The sequence below is a fragment of the Rattus norvegicus genome, chromosome 13 (genome assembly GCF_021556685.1).
Source record: "Rattus norvegicus strain SHRSP/BbbUtx chromosome 13, alternate assembly SHRSP_T2T, whole genome shotgun sequence".
NCBI lineage: Eukaryota > Metazoa > Chordata > Mammalia > Rodentia > Muridae > Rattus > Rattus norvegicus.
Window position 1 is genome coordinate 94,445,911 of NC_141546.1, and position 24,503 is coordinate 94,470,413.

The window sequence follows — 24,503 nt, forward strand, 5'->3', positions numbered from 1 at the left end:
TGAGAAGTTTACTGCCTTTATTCTTAAGCTGTAGTCATTTTTTTCTTATTGAAGGGCAAACACACTCCTGTTGAATTATAAATTTTTTGATGTAAATGACACAGGCATAAATTAAGTTTGTTTTAATTAAATATGTTTGTGAAGCATTGAAAGAGAATTCTTTTGTGGAGAATATGAAGTAGACCTCATGTAAAGAATTACTGAATGCCATCGAGTGCCATCCTCTTGCTTGACGTTGAAGTTTACACATTTGCTCATAAAGCAGAGAGAGCTGAGTCAGATGAAAGCGATAAACAGGTGCATATGTTCCAGCTACACAGTGATGTGGAGAAAGTCTAACAGGATTGTAGAAGCAACCTTTGGTTTCATAACACGGGTAAATGTAAACTCAGCTCAGGGTCAGCACATGTCTCTGTGAAGGCGCGAAGGCGCGCGTGGCCTCCTCTCTGCTCCGCCCTCGTCCTCAATCCTGGTGCAGCAGCAGGAGCCCTGTTCTGATGCTTGTCAGTGCTAGGGTTTGAGCTGGGGCTTCCTTCACACAGGCCAGGCAAGCCCTCTGCTACTGAGCTGCATTCCAGACCTGGCAGCCATCGGTATGGAAATGGATGAGCCCGGCCTGCTTTATTAATTTGCATAATAGTAGGTGGCAGGCTGTATTTGTCTTCATGCAGTAGTTAACAGTCTCCTAGTTTAGCCTCACAGACATTTAAACCAAATAAACCCAGCTACACAAAACTAATGACTATTTTTCTTTCCCTGCCTATTTAAGTAAACTGAAAGATTCAGAGAAGAAGAACTTGGAACTGTTGTCCGAAATCGAGCAGCTGATAAAGGACACTGAAGAGCTTAGATCTGAAAAGGGTATGAGACTGTGTTTGCACCAGCACTTGCTGTACCTAATGGCCGTTGTTGCAGGAGAGCCAGCTTGCTCCACAGACAGAGAATTCTTTACATTAGCAACTGCACATGCACACACCCTTGAGAGTTCATACGAACATGCATACACACTCATGCGCACATACATGTGCATGTAGACTGGCTGAGCTATTATGTATTAATTAACATACATTATACTAGGAACTTTTAGTTACAGAAATAACCTCTTTGCCATGAATTTGACTGTTATCTCAGTGTTAAAATATACTTCATGAGTAACTTTTGAGTTGGGATAAAAGTATTTTTGTGACATATTTATAATGTTCTCACATGTCACATGAGGTAGCTGCTTCAACTGTGGTGCTGTATGTTACATTAGTGAACATAAGTTTCTTAGTGAAGAAACTTGAAAAGGGGAGGTTGTTTGGGGGACAGAGTGTTGCTAAGTAGCCCAAGGTGTCCTTGAATTCGGAGTCCTCTTGTCCACTTCCCTGAGTGCTAGGATTATACTTAATAGCACTTTCCATGTGCCTACAGTGCACAGAACCTTATGATACCAGAAAAACAGCCAGGGAAACATAGAAAATAATGATGACTAACTCAATACTAATTATTTTAGTAATGAAGAATTATTTAGGTGTTTGCTGTCTTTTTCCAGATTGATGTTTACATTGTCTGTCCTATGAGATTTCCTAGAATTTATTAGTATTTTCTTGAGAACTTTTGTTCTTTTTACATGGGCCTAGTTCAGAGCATGTCATAACTCTGTGATATAAACCTCTTATACAATTTTTCCATAATGTGGACATTACAAGAGTAATAATTTAGTAAAAATAAATTCAAAATGTGACTTACATTTTGTAAAGAGACATTTTATATAGAATTATCAAAAATCCATTTTTCTGGCAATGGCCATCATCAATTACTGGGTTAATATATAGGGTTTGTCTTTGGCTAAGAGTTTATTATTTTCCATATCTGTAACACAGAGAGGGTTGGGTCTGGTTGGATCTTTATGTCTGCTTGTACTAGGAGAACAGACTAACCACAGAGAGCACTAGAGTGCTTTATGGCACCTTTTTTGGTGATTGAATTTCTTAATGACAAAAGTGAATAAGAACTCACAATACAAGGATGAGAAATCCTGCCAAGTGATCATGTCTGATTTTAATTCATAAACAGTGGAGAAGTATATTAAGGAAGAAAAACAGTATGTAATATGAATGTAGTCCTAAAAGCAATTTAACCAGAATAACACCTGTGCCAAATAAAACCGACAGATCAAATTGACTGCATTATTTTTAGATTATATCCAAACCTAAAAGACTTCTAAGTTTCTAGCACATTGCTTTATGAAATCATGTTAAATAAAGGCTTTCTTATTCAGAATATTGCAAAATTTCATTATGTTACAACATGATGTAATGTGCTATATAATTGAGTTTCAAAATGAGGGCAAAATCCTTTTCTATACTTGGTTTACTATTTTATTCACAATATCTAGAAAAGTACCTACTATAACGTGTGTGTGTGTGTGTGTGTGTGTGTGTGTGTGTGTGTGTGTGTGTAGACACAAACATGGGGGGGGTGCATGCCTTGCATACATACAGAGCTTAGAGACAATCTTCAGGATTTAGTTCTCTCACCATGTGGGTCTTAGAGACTGACTCAGGTCTTCCGGGAGCAAGAGCCTTTAGCTGCTGAGCTATCTCAGCTGCTCATAATAGGCTCATAATAAATATGTGTTGACTAAATACTCAAACTGCCTATTTCATAATTATGATTGATATATTAGGATGATATTAATGCTGAGAAGCACATAAATCAGTGATTGGGAGACGACTAACTGTGTGAAATGCTTACTTTACAAGCACGAGACCTGATTTCAGATTCTGAGCACCCACATTCCCATCACCCAGGGATACACCTAAAATCCCATCACTGAGAGACAAGAAAAACAAACAAACAAACAAAACCCTGGAGTTCACTGACCAGCCATTCTAACCAGATGTGAGTTTTAGTTTTAGTGAGAGACCATTTTTCAAAAACAAAACAAAATGGAGAGCAAAAAAGGAAGATACCTAACAACTGATCTCAGCCCTCTACATGTACATACGTGGTCACGCTCCCAAACATAGGTACAGAGAGCCCCTGCCCTGTGCTAGAGAGAGACACAAACCAGTTGACGAGGTTTCATGATAGAAAAGTCACAGCTACACAGTGGGGGCTGGAGAGATGTCTCGCAGCTCCGTACTGGCCCATCTTCTAAATTACCAGGTTTAATCTCCAGCACCACCGAGCAGCTCACAGCGTTCTGTAACTCCAGTCCCAGGGTGCTGATGCCCCCTTCTGGCCTCCACAAGCAATGCATGCACATGGTGTACAGACGTTCATAGATACAAACTTCTTAAAAATTAATTATGATAGTCTATTTCTGCTTTATCTCCCCTAATATTTATTATAATCTTTGCATTTTGAAATTTTTTTAAAATTATATATATATGTGTATATATACATATACATATACTATATATATGTATATATATATATCATAGCCAAAAAGTTTATATACATTTTTTAAAAATTCATCTGAGAAAAAAATTAATTTTTGGTTATTTAGTCTTCAATAGGAAAAATGTAATTAACTACATTTACTTTATTAATGAAATAAGTATATTTCATAAATGCTAAAAAGATTACTTTTAAAAAAAGAATTTCAAAGGATATCTCTTGTTTGGCTGGTAAAAGAATTTAGAAAAAAATCACAAATAGACAAGCTTCTAGTTTTATTTTTTTTTCAAATTGCCCAAAAGACTGTGTTTTGTTTTATTATGATGTATTAGATCAATGGTTCTCAACCTCCCTAATGGAACCGTAGTGTGACCATCTGATATGCAGGCTGTAGGTGTCTGTGAGAGAATTGTTGGACCCTCAGAAGGGCTGTGAGCCACAGGGTGAGGACTGGAGTACGAGATGGGGAAGCTAACTGGGACTCACGGAATTAGCATATAAACTAGCCTAGGCTAACTGTGGAGTCTGGGAAACACTAATATATTTTGGTTTTTCAACTATGTAGAGTTAATGCAATCAGCTTTGAAACCTTTACTATATTGAGACAGGAGAAGTTGGTTATCCAGGAAAATTCTTTTTAGTTCTACTTTAAAAAAGGAGTTGCCACTGTTTTCTAGGTGTAGAGCACCGAGACTCACAGCACTCTTTCTTGGCATTTTTGAATACGCCTACCGATGCTCTGGATCAATTTGAAGTAAGTAACTGCTGAGGACCCTCTGGGTCTGCTACAGTTCACTCTGCAGCAATACCTTAGAGAACCTGGCATGATATAAATAGTGAATAGAAACATGCATGGGAGGGGTGTCTGCATTCTTATGGAAGCACGACCACATTTGTGTGTAATAAAAACACCCAAGAGTCTGAAACCAAAAGCTGTTATTACACTTAAAAGCAATTCCAACTTCAGCCTTCCCAAAGTGTGAAAGTGGGGCGAATCCAAGTTTCTGAGATAATTTTCCTTTTCTCCAAAGCTTGGAGACACAACAAAAATAAGTGAAAGCAAGAGCACTGACTTAGCGCACCGTGGCTCCTGTTCACGTCAGCTCCTAAGGAGTGTGCACTAAGACCGCTTTTGGTCAACGTGCTGATCTACACTGTTGGCTGTGTTCTGAAATGGTGACTGGATAGCACTTCGTCATTCTTTCCTTCTTATTTAAATACTTTGCTAAAACATCAATATAATGTCAAAGTATGTTTTATGTCAGGAAATATAAGTTACTGGTTGTGGCCTTGTGCAGCAGTTAGAAATCCTGGAATCTGTGTACAAGGCTTGGCTCTAAGTACTGGGAAGTGCAGTGACCACAGATGACGGAGTTCCCTCTCATCGCTTATACTCCGTCAGGAAGAGTCAGGAGCAGAGATCCTGGTACCCTGGTTCAGTTGTTATTTTCAAAACTGTACCATTCACTTAATTAGCGGTGATTTGCCATGCACTGTCATTTTATTACATTGGGGGCAGTAACTGAATTTCATTTCGTGGGGAAGGTAGGAAGAGTCACTCTTGGAGAAGTAATCCCTAAGTTCTTGACAGTGGTGACAGTGACTGCTTTTCTCATTTATTTATTTGAACAAATGCCATTTGCCTTTCAATTGTGTTTTACAAATTTTGATTTATTATTTGTTTGTATTAAATTGCTTCATCCATATTTTCTATTTTTTTTATTGCTGAATTCGTTAAATAGGATTCCTTTTCTTCTTCCTCATCTTCACTGATTGATTTTTTGGATGACGTAAGTCTTTGATTTTCAACCAATGCATCCTTCAGTAAAAAAATCAGTGAATTGATTTGAAGATTTTGTCTAGTAATGCAGTCAGTTTTAGAAATATCACTTGGAAATATATGTGAGCCAATGCTTCCTTCTTATAAATATAATGGTCTATCGATAAATGTAATATAGAAAAACACTTTTAAAAAATGCTTTGGCCTTTAGCAAATCTCTGTGTTTCCATTCTTTACAAGAAAGACTGGAATGCTTGCTTACATACCGTCTGTCCACGATAACGGCTCCTTTTGTCTTCATGGTTTGGCTTCACTCTCTCCTGTTCTTTTTAGCTCCTTTCTGTTTCTGTGTTGTTAGTTTAAAAGAAGCCTCCGATGGAGTAATTTTAAAAGTGACATTTTAAGAGTTAACTTCTCAGTTTTATCATTAAGAATATAAATAACATTTTAATGCAGACAGATTTCTAATGTGCAAAGTGATTTTAAGTAAGTATGTGCACTATGTGCCCCATTTGCTGCATTAACATATTGCCCCTGAGTTAACTGTAGGTTTAGCACTGTATATAGGTTTCCAGGAAGTGCGATGCATCTGTTCCCCACCTGCACTGCCTGTTACATTCATTTTCTGTTCCACTTTGGATGACTCAGAATCTTTGATATCCTGTTGAGCATGCAGACTCTGCAGAAATTAAAAGATGAAAAAGTTGATATACATGTAAACAATGTATATTAAAGTATTTTTAAATAAGGAGAAATTCATTAAATATTTTATTCCAGTACAATATTATATTCAGAAGATGATTTCAGCATAAATTTTCACTGGAAAATTTTTTATATATTTTTTCAAATTGCTAAACAATAAAGAGACTTTTTGGTGTGCATGAAAATATACCCAAATCTGTTTAAAATAGACTTTCTTGTTGAAAGATAACTGTCCTGAAAACATCACACTCCGTGTCGAAGTCTGCTTTTGTTATGCTAAAACAGAAGTGTATTTCATTATCACGTAAGAAAGCTTGAGTCAGTTACTGAGTTCTTTGTACCAATAAACTATTTTCACTTTTCCTAAACAAATTCTCCCCTCCATCCTCTGCTTTGCCATAAGCACTTGGGTTGTAAAACTGAACAACTCCATAGAGATCTGAGTGGCCCCCTGTGCAGACTCCTGCTGCAGGAGCGCTCTGGGATTGTTCCTCTAGATGTAATGAAAGTGCTCCCAAGGCAGACCCATTCCCAGCCGCACTCTCCCTCTCAGACCCCTCAGCAGCTGTTACACAGCACAAGCTCATCCCAGCATAGAGCTGAGTCTTCAGAGGGAGTCCTAGGACACAGTGGAAGTGAGCAGATGCACACACACTGCTGGGTCTCTGGGGGAGTTGTTTTGGTGTTTTTGGCTTGGTTTGGTTTGGTTTGGCTTCACACTTTTCCAAGGCATGTGTTGCTGTTGTTCCATTGTTCTGGTAAACCTTATAAGCTGCCTATCCCGCTTTCTAGCACAGAGTAAAAGAGATCACCTGCCTGCCTTTACCTAGGTTTGCTCAGCTGACATAGTTGGGGTTATGGTCCTAGTATAAACTATGGGGTTTACAGTCTCATAAACTGGTCTTCATATTTAAAGGAATTGTATTATGCCTTTAAGAATTTTAGTCAATTTCCTTACTGGGTTGGTTATCTTCTCTTCACCTTTAGCTCCGTCTCTTGTCTGCCCGTGTCATTTCACTGAGATGCTGCTGTCCCTGCTCCTTACGTCTTAGCCTTCCGCTCACTAGTGGTATGAACCACAACACCTTCTTTGGAATCGTCGAATCCCATTGTTGTTGGGAAATGATAGGTTTTTTCTATTAGAGGGAGAGCTAACAGTAAGCTCCCATTTAAAAACAGTTTTCTGTTCTTAATTTATAGTTTTCTATATTACCCTCTTGTTTCTTTTGTTCATTGTTTATAACTGTGACTATGTTTCCCAATGTTAACCATTCACTCCTTTGATTATTAAAGCCATAGTAAAATTATGTTTCAATAGTAGCATTAAATGTTTGATAGATTCATGTTTCATATCTATGATACGATACTATGAACACAAGTTCAGTAGCTCCTGTTGTTCTTTGGTATTTAGATTCTTCAGGAGTAATTGAGTCTTGATTATTCTTTATCCTCCGTCTGGTTATAGTCCACATCTCCCTGCAGTGCGTAGGCTCTGGTCCTTAACTAACCTCACACACCATCCTTCTATCACCCTCTTCTCTCTTCTGTTATTGCTACAAAAAAGAATGTCAAAGGACTGACGCTTAGTTGCAGCCGGACCCTTCACATTTAGGACAGAGGAATTACAGGTATAATTTGGTGTTGTGTCTACATGCCATCAGTCTTCTCAGTTCCTCCCTACATACATGTCCAGAGTTCCCTTCAGAGATCTCGGTTTTGCTACTGGAAGTCCTCCCTCCACGTTTACCTTCTGTGCTTCTCCTACTTTTATTCTTTGATTTGGGCTATTAAAATTATCATTTCATTGTTTAGAACATGGAACTAGTCTCCTATTCACCATTTTTCCTGAGATTGTTTTTTCTGTTTATTCACAATTCATATGAATGCTGGATTTTTTTTTGTCAGGATGGTGAGATGGGAAGAGCAGGGTGCCTTAAGTCAAGCTGTGTGGTTACTCTGTAGGAGTAGCTTTGGCACAGGGAAGGAGTTTATGTAATTCCCATCATTTTACTCCCCAGGAAGGAGAAGACTCAGGCAGGGTGTGCTCAGAGTTCTGTAGCTGTGATGGATGAGGATGGCTGTCTAAGCTGCTTGCACACAGTATGGACTTCAAAGAACCCTAGAAAACATCGAGTGCAGTGGTCTAAGCCTCTGTTTATCTCACCTTCCTGTTTGTAAGGATGGCCTTAGCAAGAGCGGCTTTTAGGGTTTTCATCTTTGGGGGAAAAATGGCAAGTATAGAGAAAGGATTTGTGTGGCATTCTTCAAGACACATAAAGAGAGGTTGGGTTCATTTTTAATGAAATAGAGGACACCATGACAAGAGCTGTAGGAAAGGCATTTCCCATATTAAATTGGAGTAGAAAAAAATAACAATCTCTTCTGTGTAAATCCATATTTCTTCTATCTTCCCGTTTCACTTAGCTCTATACATATCCCTGATCCTGGTGAGTTCACACGAGGCCCAGCCTCACTTTCTATGTAGCCAACCAGATGAGGACAAATAGAAATTAAAGTTCTAGTATCTGAATTTCAGACATGGAGAAAGGTTCTGGATCCATAATGCGGCTGTCTGTTTACCTCATACTGCTTTTCTTTCTCATATTCTCTCAAACAAGAAATGAGTTATTTCAGCAGAGTTTAAGCATAAATTTTAGCCTCAATCGAAATCTTACTGAAATGCTTCAGCATATTAAACTGAGTCGTGCTTCTTCCCTTCGCTAGTGTCTTGAATTCACCATCGTTCTCATAGCGATCTATGTGATCCAAGTCCTACACTTTCACATAGCCAACCTCAAGGTTTGAAAATGTTGTCTAGGTGGACAGTATAGAACAGTGCTTTTGTTTTACTCTGCTCGGTGCTGATGATTCCTAATCCAGCTCTGAGCATTTAAAAGTCACCTTTGAAGAGTAGGAGTTGGTGTGTTTATAAATGTTTAAACCAAAGCTGCTTAATTATATAATTATGGGTGTGTGTGTGTGTGGGTGAGTGGGTGTGTGTGTGTGAGAGTGTTTGTGTGTGTGTGTGAGTGTGTGAATGTGTGTGTGAGTGTGTGAATTTGTGTGTGTGAATGTGTGTGAGTGTGTGAATGTGTGTGTGTGTGAGTGTGTGTGTGAGAGTGCGTGTGAGAGTGCGTGTGTGTCTGTGTGTTTTACTATGGTTCAAAGAAGCTTTATTAAGTGATTGCAAACAGTAACTCAAAATTAAATAGACTTAACTGTTGTTCACGACTTGATGGGATGCCGCCATGTGGGTCACTGTGTGTATAATGTAAACTTCAGCCTTAGACCACATCTGAGCAGTTGTTTCCTTACTGTTTTTATCCTGCAGCTTTTCCTGGATGTAAGTGTACTTGAATGTATCTAAACAGTGGTGTTGTACATCTGTCTGTATGCTGTATGTTGGTTCAGAGGCCTGGAGCCTGTCCTATGAGTATGTAACGTGGTGTTCTCTCTCTGTTGAAGCGCTCTCCGTCCTGTACTCCAGCTGGCAAAGGCAGACGTGTAAGAGACTCTCGCACTGTGTGCTGTCCCAATGCCTTCTGCCTGTCTCTTGTCCTTGTCCTTCGGCTGCAGAGCCCTGAGCATGCTCCATGTGTCATTGCACCACTGCATGCATGTGCTGCTGCTCTTGCCGCCACTCCTCCCCTCGCCTCTCTCCTCTCTCCTCCGTGTCTCTCTTTCCCTCCATTCTGGCTTTGGCAGCAGAGCTTTAGGAATGTTCTTCATATAAATTTATACAAATGAGCCACGAAAATAGTAAAATACCTTTTTAAAGTGTGCTTTCTACGTTATTCAAATACAAGATAAATTAATTTCTCAGAGAAAATCTGATACACACAAATTTGTGGAGTGTCCAGGCCATTTGTAGACCTTGTGGACTGGACTTTACATAGATCAGTTCTGGAGAAATTGTGAGGTAGGTTTTTAATGGATGTCAAAGGAATCTCCCTAAATATCTTACACAGTATAGATTTAGGAAAATAATTTTAATAACAATTTTTTGTAACCTAATTTCAAGGTTTAAAAAGATGTCTTTCTATACATTATTAACACAGAAAACATCTTCCATTACCAATGCTAGTTCCGTGCTTCTGGACCTCAAAGTGTTTGGCCACCTCTCAGGCCCTGTGTGGCTCTGATATGCCCCAGGTGGGGAATCAGAATGAAGCAGCCTCTGTCCCAGCACCTGCCACACGCACTACCAAGATGCTTAACTGGTTTTATGTGCAGTGTTAAATAGCACTAAAGGACATTTGTTGGGAGATAAAAATTGTAACTTTCACCTGTCAACTTGATGATTAGCAAACACCTTTTTTCCAAAGTTCCTAGAGATGGAAGGTTGGAGATGAAGTACTTCTTGTTGGACACGAGAGGTAGTAGGATGGCTGTTGGTTCTTGTGTTCTTTCTGAAGTAATGAAGGGTTGTTGTCACACAAGCATGAGTAGTGCTAGCGTTACAGATGATTTTAGACCACTGTCAATAATGAGCAAGACCCTTCAGCTGTCAGTGTTGTTCTCAGTGGGTCTAGGAGTTCATATGCCCTCTATTAGCAGAGGTTTATAAAAGATTTCTGCTTCTACAGATGTCCTGATTATTTTGAAATTTATAGCGTTAAACCATTAGATACTCATATCTATCAGCTTAGTCTTGATATATGGTAACCGTTTTGTAATGGGAAGGCTGGCATTTCTCTGCTCACCTGCACTAGATTTGAATTATCAGCCTGTGGAATGAATGAATTTATGACAGCTTGTTTTTAATAAGGTTATAATTCAGAAAGATTGTTGATTTTATTATTAGTTATATCTGATTAGTTAGCCGTGTACATTGTGAGAGATTTGGTCACCTAGAACATTTCCTTGACTCAAGAAATAAGAAAAAATATTGAGGGAAGTGACTGCTCTCTGGTTTCTACTCCTAATCCTGTATCTTTATATGACAGCATCTAAATAAGCTGCCATTATCCAGCACCTGTGAACCTGAACCACCTACAGTTATTTTCCTGCCACTATGGTAGTCTTGATTATCTCCTTTCCCAGATCCTTCAGTTCCTCCTTGGCTTAGTAGCTGACTTCTTTTCCCTTAATTTGTGAAGCAATATGTTCATAAGGACATAACTGGAGAAGTGTAAATCACCCAGTAGTTTCCTGGGAGCTTTTTGGTGGCTTTGTAAGGTAGTCTCTGGGACACGGTTGTAACATTGTTATTTCTGTAGGACACAAATGCTTACTGTTCCTAATTGTGGCTTTGAGTCTATTTGACATATGATTTCATATATATACACCATGTTTTTAGATTGTTAAATGCTTTTGTAAACTTAAAATTCTTTCCCGTGAAATATCACAGAAATAGGTAAACATCCTAGAGTTGGCTATTTCTATGCTGTTAAGCCTCATTTGCAGGTTGAAGACTTAAAGTTCTATCAAATAGTACATTAGGTGTACTATAAGAAAATGTTATAGATAGTATTGCTAGTGAATGGATGCAAATGACTGGAGAGAGTGCCATCTGATTCTTCTAATGCTGAAAGGAACAGACTGTCTCCTTTGAGATTGTTCCTTTAGAACTTGGAGCAGACCATAAAGAGCCCATGTAGAGCTTAGTTTCCTGTTACTTTTCCTAGTGTATAATTCTCTAGAGTCCACATTCACGTCAGTATACTGAAAATAACTGTAGGAGAGATTTCCATAAAGGATTTCCAAAAATAATGTAACTAACTAATAAGTAATTTTTACTTGTTAAATGATAATACAATATTAAATTTACTATTTTCCAAATAAGATAATAACTTCTATAATACTAGAGGTTGGTCATAATCTCAGTTAATGGAAATAACTATTTCACTAAAAGTTTTGTGTTTTGAACACTAGCTTCTTTATTTCAAGAACACTTTTAGCTAAAAACAAATTTGATTTTTAAAAAAATTTTATTTCAAATCATAGTTCCTGATGCAAGCAGTATATTAGATGCAAGCTGTTTTTACTAAATTATAATTGATTATCTATATTAAATATCAGCCTTTTTTTTTAACTTGAAAACAAGTTGCATGTACTGCAAGGACTGTTGCCCCAGTGACTGGCCATCTGGTGATGATGTCAAGATGCTGCAGTCACAGTGACTGTCCTAGTTCTTGCTTATTGCAGAGTTATGCTGTGTAGTGGGAGGAGTTCTTGGTGAAGTCATCTGAACGTCAGACAGTCGCCTGGTCCTGGAAGAAAATGCTTTTGTTTATTACAGTACTTTAAAAGTATATTGTGAGGATAATTTGCTAGAAAAATCTTAATACATTCAGGGACCATTGTGAACTCCTTGCATGACCCCGTCATTCATTATGAACAAAAATCACAATATTTGACTTTTTATTATACACACACACACACACACATATATATATATTTGAACTAGGAGAACATAAACAAAACTGGCAATATAGTAAATGTCTTAGTTCCTACTCATTAGAATAAGTCATTAAAATATGTTTCCTTAGAGAAAATGAGTTAACAAAAATAAAAAAATTATTTTTATAAAAGTACTCTTCCTCAGTGGATTATAATTTTTAAATATTGAGTAAATTTTTTACGATGTTAGATTAAGATTTGCTTCCAAGGTCTGTCTTTGAACAATATCAGAATACTCCACTCACTAATATTATGTGTTGCTTTTTAACTATTTACCTTTTTGTTGTGGTTTTTATAATTATCAAGATAACTATTAAATTGCTATAGCTCTGCTCGATTGTATATCGTATTTATTGGGTTTTACTACATTAGTAACTGGATTACCACTTAGACTTACTGCTATAGTATCTTCAGTAGTGTCCATGGGTTAAATACAGAAATGATGATTACATTTCTAAAAGTTTTTAGAGTGCTCTGTGTAAAATGTCATTCATGTTTATATATATGAATTATTATCAATTAATCATAGAATCAGTCATAGGCATCTTTAATTCAGGTCTAGTTAATCAATATCCTGAAATTTTAGTAAGTGCTTTAATAGCAAGAGTAAACCATTAATTACAAATACATGGTAAGGATTGGATATAACTGTATTAATTGTAATTTAAAAGGACAACCACAGTCTTGTTGGTGGTGATTAGTGCCCCAGTGAGGAGCGTTTGTGGCGTGTTTTCCTTGTGCCTTGTTAAGCTGTGTTTAGAGAATATTCATACTGGCACAGTCCCGAGATGGTGTGACAGTGCAGTGTCCGTATTTCCTTAGCTTCTGCTCTTAATAGAATCTCTTAAAGGACCTAGAACTTTGTTTTGAGTTTGATATTCAAAAATTTTTTGCCATGAGTGTTTTCATGTTTAATTATGTTTTTTGTTTCTTGCATTTATTAGAACTACACATAGAAAAGTAGAGTGGTAATTTTAAACTCTGTAGTTTTTTTTTTTAAATCAGAATGTTATTGAAAAGAATATAGTTGGAATTTTTAATATTCCTGCTTGATGCCAGTTCAGAATTCCACTGTAATGTAGCTACTTAGTTTCTTTGTGAAAGAAAACTAATTTGATTTTTTAGTGAAATTGAGTTTTAGTTTAAGAGCATACAGCTCTAAAAAGCACACACAGTGATTTTTGTTGTTCTGTTTTATTATAGCTAACACTGGTTTGTCATTCTAAAGTATTACTGTATTTTTCAATATAGCCTGGGTCTACGTGATACAGCTAAGAAAGTCATTTTTATTTTCTCATTTTTGTTCTCTTTTCATTGACACTAATTAGTGAAAGGTGTTAAGAAAGAACAAATTAATATGTGGCAGAAATTCTTCAAAAGGAAAAGATTTCTGTTAAAGGGTTCACAAGTTCTGAATTAGCGGTGGCAGATGGAGCTGATAGCGGCCTGTCTCTTCCCTGGTGGCTCACTCATGGCCGTGTCACATGGTATGGATCATAAACACGCTGACGGATGCTCTACCGCCTGACTCAGGTTTGGGCGATAGAACAGAGAACCCGCTTAGTAATCTGCCAGTGTTGTGATAGCAACTCCTGGTCACCCACACGTGCAGAAGGCGGTGCGGCTGCTCTGGTTGTGGGGCTGGACAGTATAGCACTGTGCTCACTTCCGTCAGCCCACGTTCCCTCAACTCAGAGAGTGGGCCTGCCCTAAAATTTGGTCAGTATTAGTGAAAAACACAAGCTATCTGCCCTTGACTGTAGAGATCGCTTGTAAAGTCACAAGACCTTGAGGTAAAAGTCATTTGAACTATTTATTCCTGTTCACAAAATTACCTTGTAACCAGGATTTTTTGTCTTAATGTTGAGTATTAGGGCTCCAGGCTTTCATAACAGCTCAATAAATAAATAAATAAATAAATAAATAAATAAATAAATAAATAAATAAATAAATAAATAAAACAAATGAACTTATTCTTAAAATAGTGCAGTTTTCAATGTGTAACAAATCTTCCACCTGGACACTCCATAACAACTTGTGTGATTGAGTCCATTTTAGGTTCTTATCGTAAAGTATCCTGAGCTGCCTCTTTACCTCGCAGTTTTTATAATTAAATAGATAATAGCATGAGGAAAATGTAGGAAGTGAGAAACATTCCCGTTTTATTTCATTAATAATATAATTTAATTACCTTCTCCTTAGCTGCCCCCAAATAAAGTTATGAATGGGGAAAATTTGTCTTGAGACTCTTTTACTCTCCTCTTCCTGTTCACAGTCAAAAAAGATTATAACTTGGCCTCTGTGATTTCTTCCTGCATTGAATGTTTCTGTCGTGTCAGCACCTTGCTAGAACATAGAGGGCTGGCCTTGCAATGATGAGTTAGATTCAGGCCTGACTTCCAACTTCTGAAAGCGCACCCATTTGTGGAATCGTCTGTGCTGTGCATACAGAGCTGGTGATTGGTATCCCTCAGCAGTTCCAGTTTTTAAAACCTAAAATCGAAAGACTTAAGTTGATTGGTAACTGTGTTGGTTGTTTTCACCACGTCCTTACCTCATGGACTATTTGGTGGCCTGTGCCCGCTACCCTCAGAGGCCTTGGTGACTACACCCATAGAGGGCTGCCCCTGGTGTTTGCCTTCCTAGTCTGTAACTCCTGCAAAGTTACCAGATTGTAACAATTCTCCATACTGACCAGAAGTCGACTGTTGTATATGAGCATATCACAATTCCAGAAGTTCTTATTCTGGCTTCATTCTTGGTTTTGTGATTTAAAAAATAAACAAAAACCAAAGGCTAAAACCAGCACCTGATCAAAAGCAATAGAGGAAAGGATTTAGTTGGCTCACGAATCTCCTCCATTGTTTCAGGGAAGTCACAGAGCTTCCATCATTCCACATCCATAGTCAAAGCAGAGAGGATAGTGCACTCATGATGCCTGCTTGCTCTCATGTAGGTTGCTATTGTCCTACACAGTCCAAGACACCCTGCCTAGAAAATGGCGCTGCACGAAGTGGGCTGAGTCTTCCTATATCACAACAATCAAAGGGATTTCTCATTGATAAGCCCATAGGCCACTGATCTAGATAAATCTTCACTGAGGCTCTCGCCCACGATCACTCGTTATAGCAAGTTGAATTTTAAAACTATCCACCACAGTACTCTAATCTAACTGTACATGCGCTAATAGTCCCAAATTGAGGAAGTTATTTGTATACTTAGTCATGGAGTCCAAGTACTCAGAACCCTGATCGGCATGGAAAGGGAGCTGGAAAGTTAATGTCCGGGAACCTACTCCTGATCTCTCTAGTCTTGATCACTTCCCATTCAACCTAGCGTTTTCAGAGGTTTTCTTTGTTCACTTAGCCCTATATGCAAGGGCCTTTGTCACGTTACTATGTGTTCTGATCCACTTTGTAATTCATATGCTCATGTCTGCACTTAAATCTTTCATCAGTTGTGATTTAGAAGCGGGTACATTGGCTATCATGATGTCTCCTCCCCAGGAGCAACCATAGTCATAATGAGAAAGTAGTTTAGTCCTTCTTTAGAACAGTGTGGTTTGTCACATACTACATTCAAAACAGATCACCAAATTATCTTCTTCAAACTCAATCCTAGGAACTTTGAAAGTTGCCAGAAGGAACAGATTGCCTATGAATATGTTTCATGCTAACTTTTAACCCAGTTTCGAGGAGTACCTACCTTTCACAGGGCGCATCTGACTGCAGTATTTCTTCTGTCGTAAAACAAGAAGATAGACATTAATGACAAGCGCAAAGCTCATACTACATTCCTTTTCCTTTCAATTAATACCTTGAAAAGAACTGAATTTCACTGTCTAGGACAAAAATCAGGTATAATCTATAGCATTAATCTCTGAAAAGTACTCTTTTCTCACATGTATGACTCTCGTGTGTGAAATATAAGTGTTTTACATGGAGTGCAGATGTACGCGGTCAGCCAGTAACGCACGGTAAGAGATGAACAGCAAGCTTGGGGCTGGGGCTTTGGTTAACTGTTGGAATGCCTGCCTGTGCCCATTGCCCATGGAGGCCATTCCTAAAGTTTGTCACTACTCACCCGTAATGTTCATGCAGCTGCCAGATTAGAGCAGCTCCCCGTCTTTAACAAAATGTAGTAAAATTAGTGCTTTGCATAATGCCTCCCCGAGTTCGTTAACCTTCCTCAAGAACTGTTGTCATGATTATGTCTTAAGAGTTACATGTTGTTAAAAAGTGATTTCTTGGGTTTTTTTTCTTGCTGACTTATTTTCCTAGACTGAGCCCGTTGACAACACTTACATACGGAATCCGAGCGTCAAGCTTTACATCCAGCAAAGGCCCACATCTCCTTCCACACCTAGTGAAGCTGAGCCAGTTAAGGTGCCTCCCTGGAGCGGCTTTGCTCCACGACTGTACACTCGGGTTCAGGAAAGGGAACTGAAATTATAAGTGAACTCTGCCTAATTAAGTACATTGTATGATAAGTTATGGTTCATTAGATGTCGTTACATTTTGATAATACAGAGAGAGATAGAAAATTACCACTCACATAAAATAGGCAAAAATAGATAGATAGATAGATAGATAGATAGATAGATAGATAGATAGATAGATAGGTAAAGGTAGTTTTTAGAGCTGCTTATGTAAAAATTACATTCAAAATTTATGGAAACATTAGCATTATTAGATACAAACTGTAGGCATATGGCAGTGAAAGTGCCATTCTTGATTTATGCCCTTTAATTCTTCTAATCAGTTTAATAAGCCATGATATAACTAATCATTGCATCATAAACATAGCTTAGAACTGAAATGTTACTGCTGTAACAACTGAACAACTGTGGCTGCGAGATAGTGCATTCTAACTACTTAGCCGTGGGCGCTCACTCAGACTAAACCATGCCTTTTCGGAGTCAAACATACAATGTTAATAATTTATGTCAAGCAGTTACTTTAAGCAGACCATTGGTTAGTTTTCTCACCCACAGACTCCCTGCCATTCTGAACTACTTGCACATTGAAGGCTGTGCGTTTAGTGTGTTGATTCTATCTTCTATATAAGCTTTAAGCCAAAGGTGTTGGGTAATGGTCATTAGTTGCCACTAGGGAGAGTGACATATTGACATCATCTCTGTGGATTGCACTGGGTCTGGGACACATTTCTTCCCATTTTTTGTTTTGTTTTGTTTTGTTTGTTTTCTTTTGGGAAATCAACTGTGATTTAGAACTTTATAAAACAGTAGTAAGAAGAACTGCCGTAACAAACCGCACAGCTCTCACAGTGTATAAACATTCTGGTGTGGGAGACATGCACTGCTTCCAGCCCTTTGCTAGTTAGCGCTGAGGGGTGATGATCCTAGTGTTTGTGTTTTGCGAGTGGGCAGTGTGAGTCAAAGGAGTTGTATTTTGTGCATGCCTTAAATCTTAACTGGCTAGATCTTCCCATATTGTTTTCTACAGTGCTTGGGTCCATTTTTATCACCCACACCCCAGCAGTATATGGGGATGTCCCCACCTCCCTGCCAACCCTTGCTTCAATCAAATACTGACTTCATCCTAATTGAATGGTTGTGAAGGAGCATTTCTGTATTTTTGTATCAACTTGGGTTTCTCCCTTTTCTGATGGTATTTAGCATTGTTTTATGTGTTCATTGGCTATTAATGATTTGTCTATTGGTATTCTTTGTCCATTTGTTCTGTTAATTTACTGTTTTGTTTAATGTTCTTTTTAAGTCTGAATATGGACTGTTGGTTGCAAGCATTTTCTTCCATTCTGAGGATAATTTTTAAGTTTTGTGTTATCTTTTTGTTTTTCAAAATTTTTGGTCAGCTTTATCAATTTTTTTCTGTATGGCTTCTGCTTTTTGTGGTTTTTAAAGTAGTTTTTCTTTATGAAAATATTTTTCTTCCATGTTCTCTTCTAAAGTTTTAAATTACTGCTTTTACATATTTAAGACTTTACAAACTGAAATGTATTGCTACGTGGAGTGGGAAGCGGGATCCTAACACTTTCCCCATGTAAACAACTGAGTCTGTCTGTTTCACCCCAGCAGCACTGTTTCTTCTCTGCATGCTCGGGTCTGTCATGGCCTCCCGGTCCTGTGCTTACTCTTGCACCGAGCCTACGTTGTCTTCGTCACTGCAGCCCTGAAACAGTTCTGGTACTTGATTTAGGGTGCCACGCGTAGCCACTGTCTGCTTTTCCTTCTTGACCCTTTAGTTTGATTACTACTTCTACTGTTAGCATGTCAAAGTCTATGTGACTCTTTATTAGAATTGAATTAAATATCTGCATGTGGGAAATTGGCGTCTTCCTGACACTGGGCATTCCCACCTGTGAACATGCAACACACAGGCATTATTTCTTTCCTCTTCAGTAGAGTTCCATTGCCTTCGATGTGCTCTGTGTTGCTTGTTGATTTGTTCTGGTGCCCTAAATTTCGTGTTGTGTGTGAGTGAGATCCAGTTGAGTGCAGTTGTTATAGGCCTTGTTGATCTTTTATCTTTGAGTCTTTAATGTCAGTGACTCTCAAGGACTTGCTGTGGCCCTATACCGACAGCTTTGCTTGCTATTGTGTTTTATTGTCTTTTGCATAAACTTTTTCATTATTCCGCCCTTATCTTTTATATTTATCTTTCAAATGTTAAATTATAGGTTGGGCTTAATACATTTTCAAGCTGTTCAAAAGCAAATTTTAAGTTGAATATAAACTCACAATTCACAGAAAACAGACATTCAGTCAAATTCCATATCAGGATTATAGTTTATATATGGTAGTTTTGGGGGTTATGGTTAGAAGCAGAGTACTACCTAAATTTCTCTTAATAGTTTAGTATTCTGTAACTTTATACAAGGCTTAAGTTGTTTTCCTTGTGTGCTTTCTTAGCATCCTAAAACAAAGTTAGTGTCTTTTTTATTTTTTACTTTGCAAATTAAGCCTCTTCCCCTACATTAACTTCCAATAAATCACTGGTTCTTTTTATTCAAAGAGACATCTTATATAATACTTCATAAAGTAGACTTCATTCCACTTACAGTAAAAATATGGCTTATAACTAAACAAATTAAATTCATGATTCCAATAATATGAAATTAACCCCTTTATTTAAAGTTAATTTATGTACAAAAATCCCACTAATCTCCATGTATTCAAATCTATATAATTACACTCCATATGCATAATATATGTTATAAATATGGAAATCTTAGATGGCTTAACATGTATTTTACTTGCTGGGCAAACCCGAACTTTGTCTCCAGGAATGTGGAACTTATGGTTCCAGGTACGTATAGGAGAGAAGTAACTTCACCAAGTCGCCCTCTGACTCCCACATGTGTTCATCTAACTCATACATGCACACCATGCATGCACACACAAACTCATACTCAATACAAAGTTGTTTAAGATACTAGTCTTCTAAATGTTATCACCAATCTTGCTAAATATTCAGGTACTTTAAGGATCAGTGTGATAAATTCAAATGAATGTGAGAATACCTCCACTTTACGTTATATGCTGTGATTCTTGTTTTCTTGTGTGAATTTCATTTTTTAATTTATTTTTAAATTTCAAAATTAAAATGATTATAATTGAGAAAATAGTTCGCTTGTAAATATCGTGAACTGAGATTGAAACTGCAGTTCTGTGGAAGCCTGACGGTCAGGGAGATCACAGGTCTGAAAGCCTTCTGTTGTGTTACTGGTTTTGTTTACTCTGATCCCGCTCTAGCTGTTTTCTCAGTAACATGACTGTCTCATGACATTCGTCTCCTCTTTCCCGGGATTCAGATTGCAGACTCTGCTCCGCTTCCAGTTCACACACCAACTTTAAGGAAAAAGGGATGCCCAGCTTCAGCTGGTTTTCCACCTAAGGTACTTGGTTCCAAAACATGAGAGTTGAATTTCTTCTACTTTGGATATTCACTGTGAGTTTTGTTGCTGATTTCCTCAAAGTTATAAAATAAAAACTTGGGAAGAAAACCAATTCCATAATGACTATAAATGGCATTCTGAATGTTGGGGGGGGGGGGCATATTCAGTATTCAGTTCTTAAATTCTGTTTTAAAGCCAATTAGAGGAACCCTCCAGGAACCCCTCATTTTGTTACCTGATAAAAGCATTAAGTTGAGGTCCCTTGTTAGAGAAGATGAATCCAAGTTTAATCAAACACTAAGAATGAGAAATGCTCAGTAAAAAATGCAGGCGGATGCCCCTCGACTAGGGCATTGTATATGACAAGTCATGAAGATGAGCCCATTGTGTAAACCATGAGAAGAAATTCTAGAAACTGGAAGACCAATGCTTCTTCCTCAGAACATAAACTGTGAGTAAATCACAAATGGGAGAGGTTAGCAGCTCTGAGAACTAATTTTAAAAAGCATGAAAGAACATGTGCTAAACAAAAGAATCACTACATGCCATTCCATGAGGCCAGACAGAGTATGAAGTTAAAATTAACATAATAAATATCCTTACCGACACAGGCGGTGTCAGACAAGATTAAAGCGGTGATAAGAAAAGTAATCTAGCAGTACTCACCATAGGCTGTAACTACTGAAGTGGTCCATAAAAGGCTTTAATGATAGAGTAGAATGATGTGTCAGCTAGCAGTGAGGTGAAGAATCTGAACGGAAGCTATAGGACAGGAATGCTGCCAGCATCGTATAATACAGTAGGCCTTTAGTAGGAGAGAGGTGGGATTAAGGGGATGGGAAAGGTCTGGAGTCCCGGCTCTGAGGCTTCTCATCTTGCTCTTCTCAGCATCTGTGTCGGGCAGCTCACAGCTACCATAACTCTATCTCCAGAGTTCTGACCCCTCTTCTCATTTCCAGGACACTTGACATATGCAGTGACATACAAACTCAATAAAAACAAATCTTTAAAAAGAAATAATGGCCTAAATTTTCTTCAAATTAGAGATGAAAAGCTTCAGTAAAAAATGCAAGAAAACACTTAAAACATGCTCAAAACTTTCATTGTCAACAAAAACTTGTGCTTGTTTAGATGATAGGAACTGGAGTAACAACCAGCTGGAGATAGGAAAGCTCAGAAATGAAACATGGGTTTGAGCTGTGGCTCCTCCATGGAGGGGTTTGCTGTGCAGCCTGATTGCCTGTACTCTTCCCCAGGGAAAAAGGCCAGATGCCGTGGTGCATGTGTCTGTAGTCTTAGCACTCTAGGGCCAGTGGTAGGCAGAGCCTGGAGACTGGAGGCTCAAGCACCATGTGGCCTGGAGTACACAGCACAGCAGCAGAGAGACCAAGACGCTGCCTCAGTAAGGTGCCAGAAGATCTGATCCCCTGTCCACACGAGTCCTGTGGCACCTGTACTCCCCTCCTCCACAATAATATAGTATTTTTAAAGATGTGGGGGAAAGGAAGATTTGAAATTATAAAGAATTCAGGAGAAAACTGAAGCTAAAATATTTCTGAAACATAAGCTAAACTAAATTCTAGATCAGACAGTCCAAGATACAAAAGATGAGAGTTTCTCATTTCTGTCAGTAACTGAGGAAGAAGTAGAAAGCCTTAAATAGACGGCTAGCAGAGACTGGCAGAAAAGAGCCAACTTTTGTTTTTAAGAAAAAAAAAAAGAGTCCTGAAATATCAAATGCAATTAGAAACACAGTTATATTCAAGAAAAATTCATAAAATAAAATAAACTTGAAGCTGAAAGTATGAGTCTGTGCAGTACGCGTGAGGTTGCCTCTGGTGCATGAGGAGCCGCAGTTCATGTGGATGTGCAGTGAGAAGTGTAAGGACTGACTCATGTCATGTATTTTTGCAGCGCAAGACTCATCAGTTTTTCGTGAAGTCTTTCACTGCCCCTACCAAGTGCCATCAGTGTACCTCCTTGATGGTCGGTTTGATAAGACAGGGCTGTTCCTGCGAAGGTAAGAACAGCAGCCAGGAAAAGATGGCTAGTGCCCTCGGGCTCTAAGCAGACCATGGGGTTGACTTCCATCACGGCTGCCAAGATGTGACTGAGCAAGAAGTGTGTGACAGAGATGATAGAAAATGCTCGGGGTTGGGGATTTAGCTCAGTGGTTAGAGCGCTTGCCTAGGAAGCGCAAGGCCCTGGGTTCGGTCCCCAGCTCCGAAAAAAAGAACCAAAAAAAAAAAAAGAAAGAAAATGCTCAGTGGAGTTAACTCTTACCCTCCTATAATGAGAGCATGTAGACTGCAACGCCAAATTTTCCCTCTGTGTAGACCTTTATAGCCACCGAAACACGCGTTTTCAGATGATTGGTAAAGGCTGCTGGATACACGGCTTAGTAAATGAGTGCTTACCACAGAGCAGAAGGGCCAGAGTCTGGCTGGGTCTCCAGCACACATATCAAAGCCAGTGGCTGGCTGTGATCCCAACCCTCAGGAGGTAGAAATAGGAGAGGCTTGAGGGTACCAGCATGCTGGACCAGCTGAACTGTTGAGCTCCAGGTTCTATGAGAGGCTGGACTCAAAGTCAAGTGGGGAATGGCAGATGGAGGAAGACACCTGACATCTACCTTGGATCCCACGTTGTCACACACTGAACATGCAAACAAACATACATGCATGCATGAGCACCACACATAGACTGATTAAACTCTGCTGATAGAGCGTTAAGTAGCTGAATGTATGTTAGTAACTCTTGCAAAGAAATTTCAGGGCTGGTAACAAGGTGTAGTAGAATAAAGAGCTGGAAAAACTCTCCAGGGAGCTCTTCTGTAGGAATCATGCATTAAGTCAGCCATGATGCTTACAAGGTTGCAGTTGTGGTCTTGGTTTTTATCTATTTGGTTCTCACTCCGATCATTAACATTAAAGAGAATGCTAATATAGACAATACAAATATTTACTACTTCTCAATGAACTTCTGAATGGCAAGCAACTGGATTTGTTTTCTCTAGTAAAAAACTGTTTATTTAAAATAAAGTAGAAAAAAAAAAGCATTTGTCTAGCATAGCACCGTGCATGCAACTAGTGCCAGTGAACTTTGCTATTGTTAAAATGAATTTATCTAAATCGTGTCTTTTTTCCCCTCCAACAGTCTGTGGGTTCTCATGTCATATAACTTGTGTGAACAAAGCCCCGACCACTTGCCCAGTTCCTCCTGAGCAAACTAAAGGCCCACTCGGTATAGACCCCCAGAAGGGAGTAGGGACAGCGTATGAGGGCCATGTCCGGGTAAGCACCTCTGTTCCTCACTCAGTAAGACAGTGCTTGAGGGGAATTGTAATGAATCAAACTCGTTTAACTAATGTGTTAACTAGAGTCATGATTGCATGGAAATGCATTCTAAAATATCACAGATGTTCTGTGCTTTCTGTCTCTTGCAAATGTTGACATCATCATAAAGGAGTGTTCGGGCTCTGGTCTTGCCTTAGAGGTAGAATGTGGTTGAGGTGTAAGTTAGGAACCATGGAGCTATCGGCTCGCCAGCCTGAGTAACATGTACAGTGTGACCTGAGTGTCGATTTCATTTTATAGCCACATTTGCCTTCTTCTCTAAGAAGCCATGAATTACCTGCATTTTAGTGAGTTGTCAGTTCAGAGCCTGCAGAAGCTGCCAGGAAAGCGGTGTCCCCACTTCCCTTACTGTTGGCTCATGTCACACATGCTGCCTTATCAACTAGCGAGCAGACCCAGGATAGGTGTGCACAGCCGTCAGATGTCACCTGAAGCTCACCATCATTTTCATTTGAGTTTTGTCTGTCTGTCTGTCTGACTGGGACGGAACTAAGATCCCTAAGCCGGCGGGAGTGAAGAAAGGGTGGCAGAGAGCACTGGCTGTGGTCTGTGACTTCAAACTGTTTCTTTATGATATCGCGGAGGGAAAAGCATCGCAGCCCAGCTCCGTCATTAGTCAAGTGATCGACATGAGGTAAGCCCAAGGAACAAAGGCAAATGTGTCAAGGCAGCGTGCAGCCAAGATTCATGGTCTTTCTTTTAGATTACTACGTTTTGGTAAAATAATCTAATTTTGTGTCAGTTTTTAGATTGTGCCCTATAGCTACATATTAGACAGTCAGAAGTTAGGGGTGGTTCTAGGTCAAGTTGGTTTATGTATCGAGTACGTAAAACTATAAGTCAAAGTTGGGGTCTAAAAGACTAGTTATGTAGTAAAAGAGAACTAACTAGGTGCTTTTCAAGTCATTGTCTGTAACCGCCAGGTGACTGGTGTAAGTGAAGGGGTAACTCTCCCAGCAGCCCCTGGACAACATACTAAAGCGGCAAACACCTAAGAG

General features: G+C 38.8%; 1 protein-coding gene across 28 annotated transcripts in view; it reads left to right on the top strand.

Moving 5' to 3' along the window:
- Cdc42bpa (CDC42 binding protein kinase alpha) overlaps positions 1–24,503 on the top strand; it is a 220,323-nt gene that overhangs the window by 168,775 nt on the left and 27,045 nt on the right. For 9 of the 28 annotated variants that reach the window (XR_015635052.1, XR_015635053.1, XR_015635054.1 and 6 more), the window contains 6 exons: positions 770–861; positions 4,065–4,141; positions 20,066–20,149; positions 22,064–22,169; positions 23,306–23,442; positions 24,000–24,139. Coding sequence is in view for 22 of the 28 variants with exons in the window: in XM_087579834.1 (XP_087435960.1) it covers positions 770–861; positions 4,065–4,141; positions 20,066–20,149; positions 22,064–22,169; positions 23,306–23,442; positions 24,000–24,139 (636 nt within the window). In the remaining 6 variants the exon portion in view is untranslated. Of the gene's footprint in view, positions 1–769; positions 862–4,064; positions 4,142–5,129; positions 5,178–9,334; positions 9,374–16,551; positions 16,657–20,065; positions 20,150–22,063; positions 22,170–23,305; positions 23,443–23,999; positions 24,140–24,503 lie in introns of all 28 variants that reach the window. The other 19 variants (XR_015635049.1, XM_087579838.1, XM_087579827.1 and 16 more) reach the window with 7 other exon arrangements.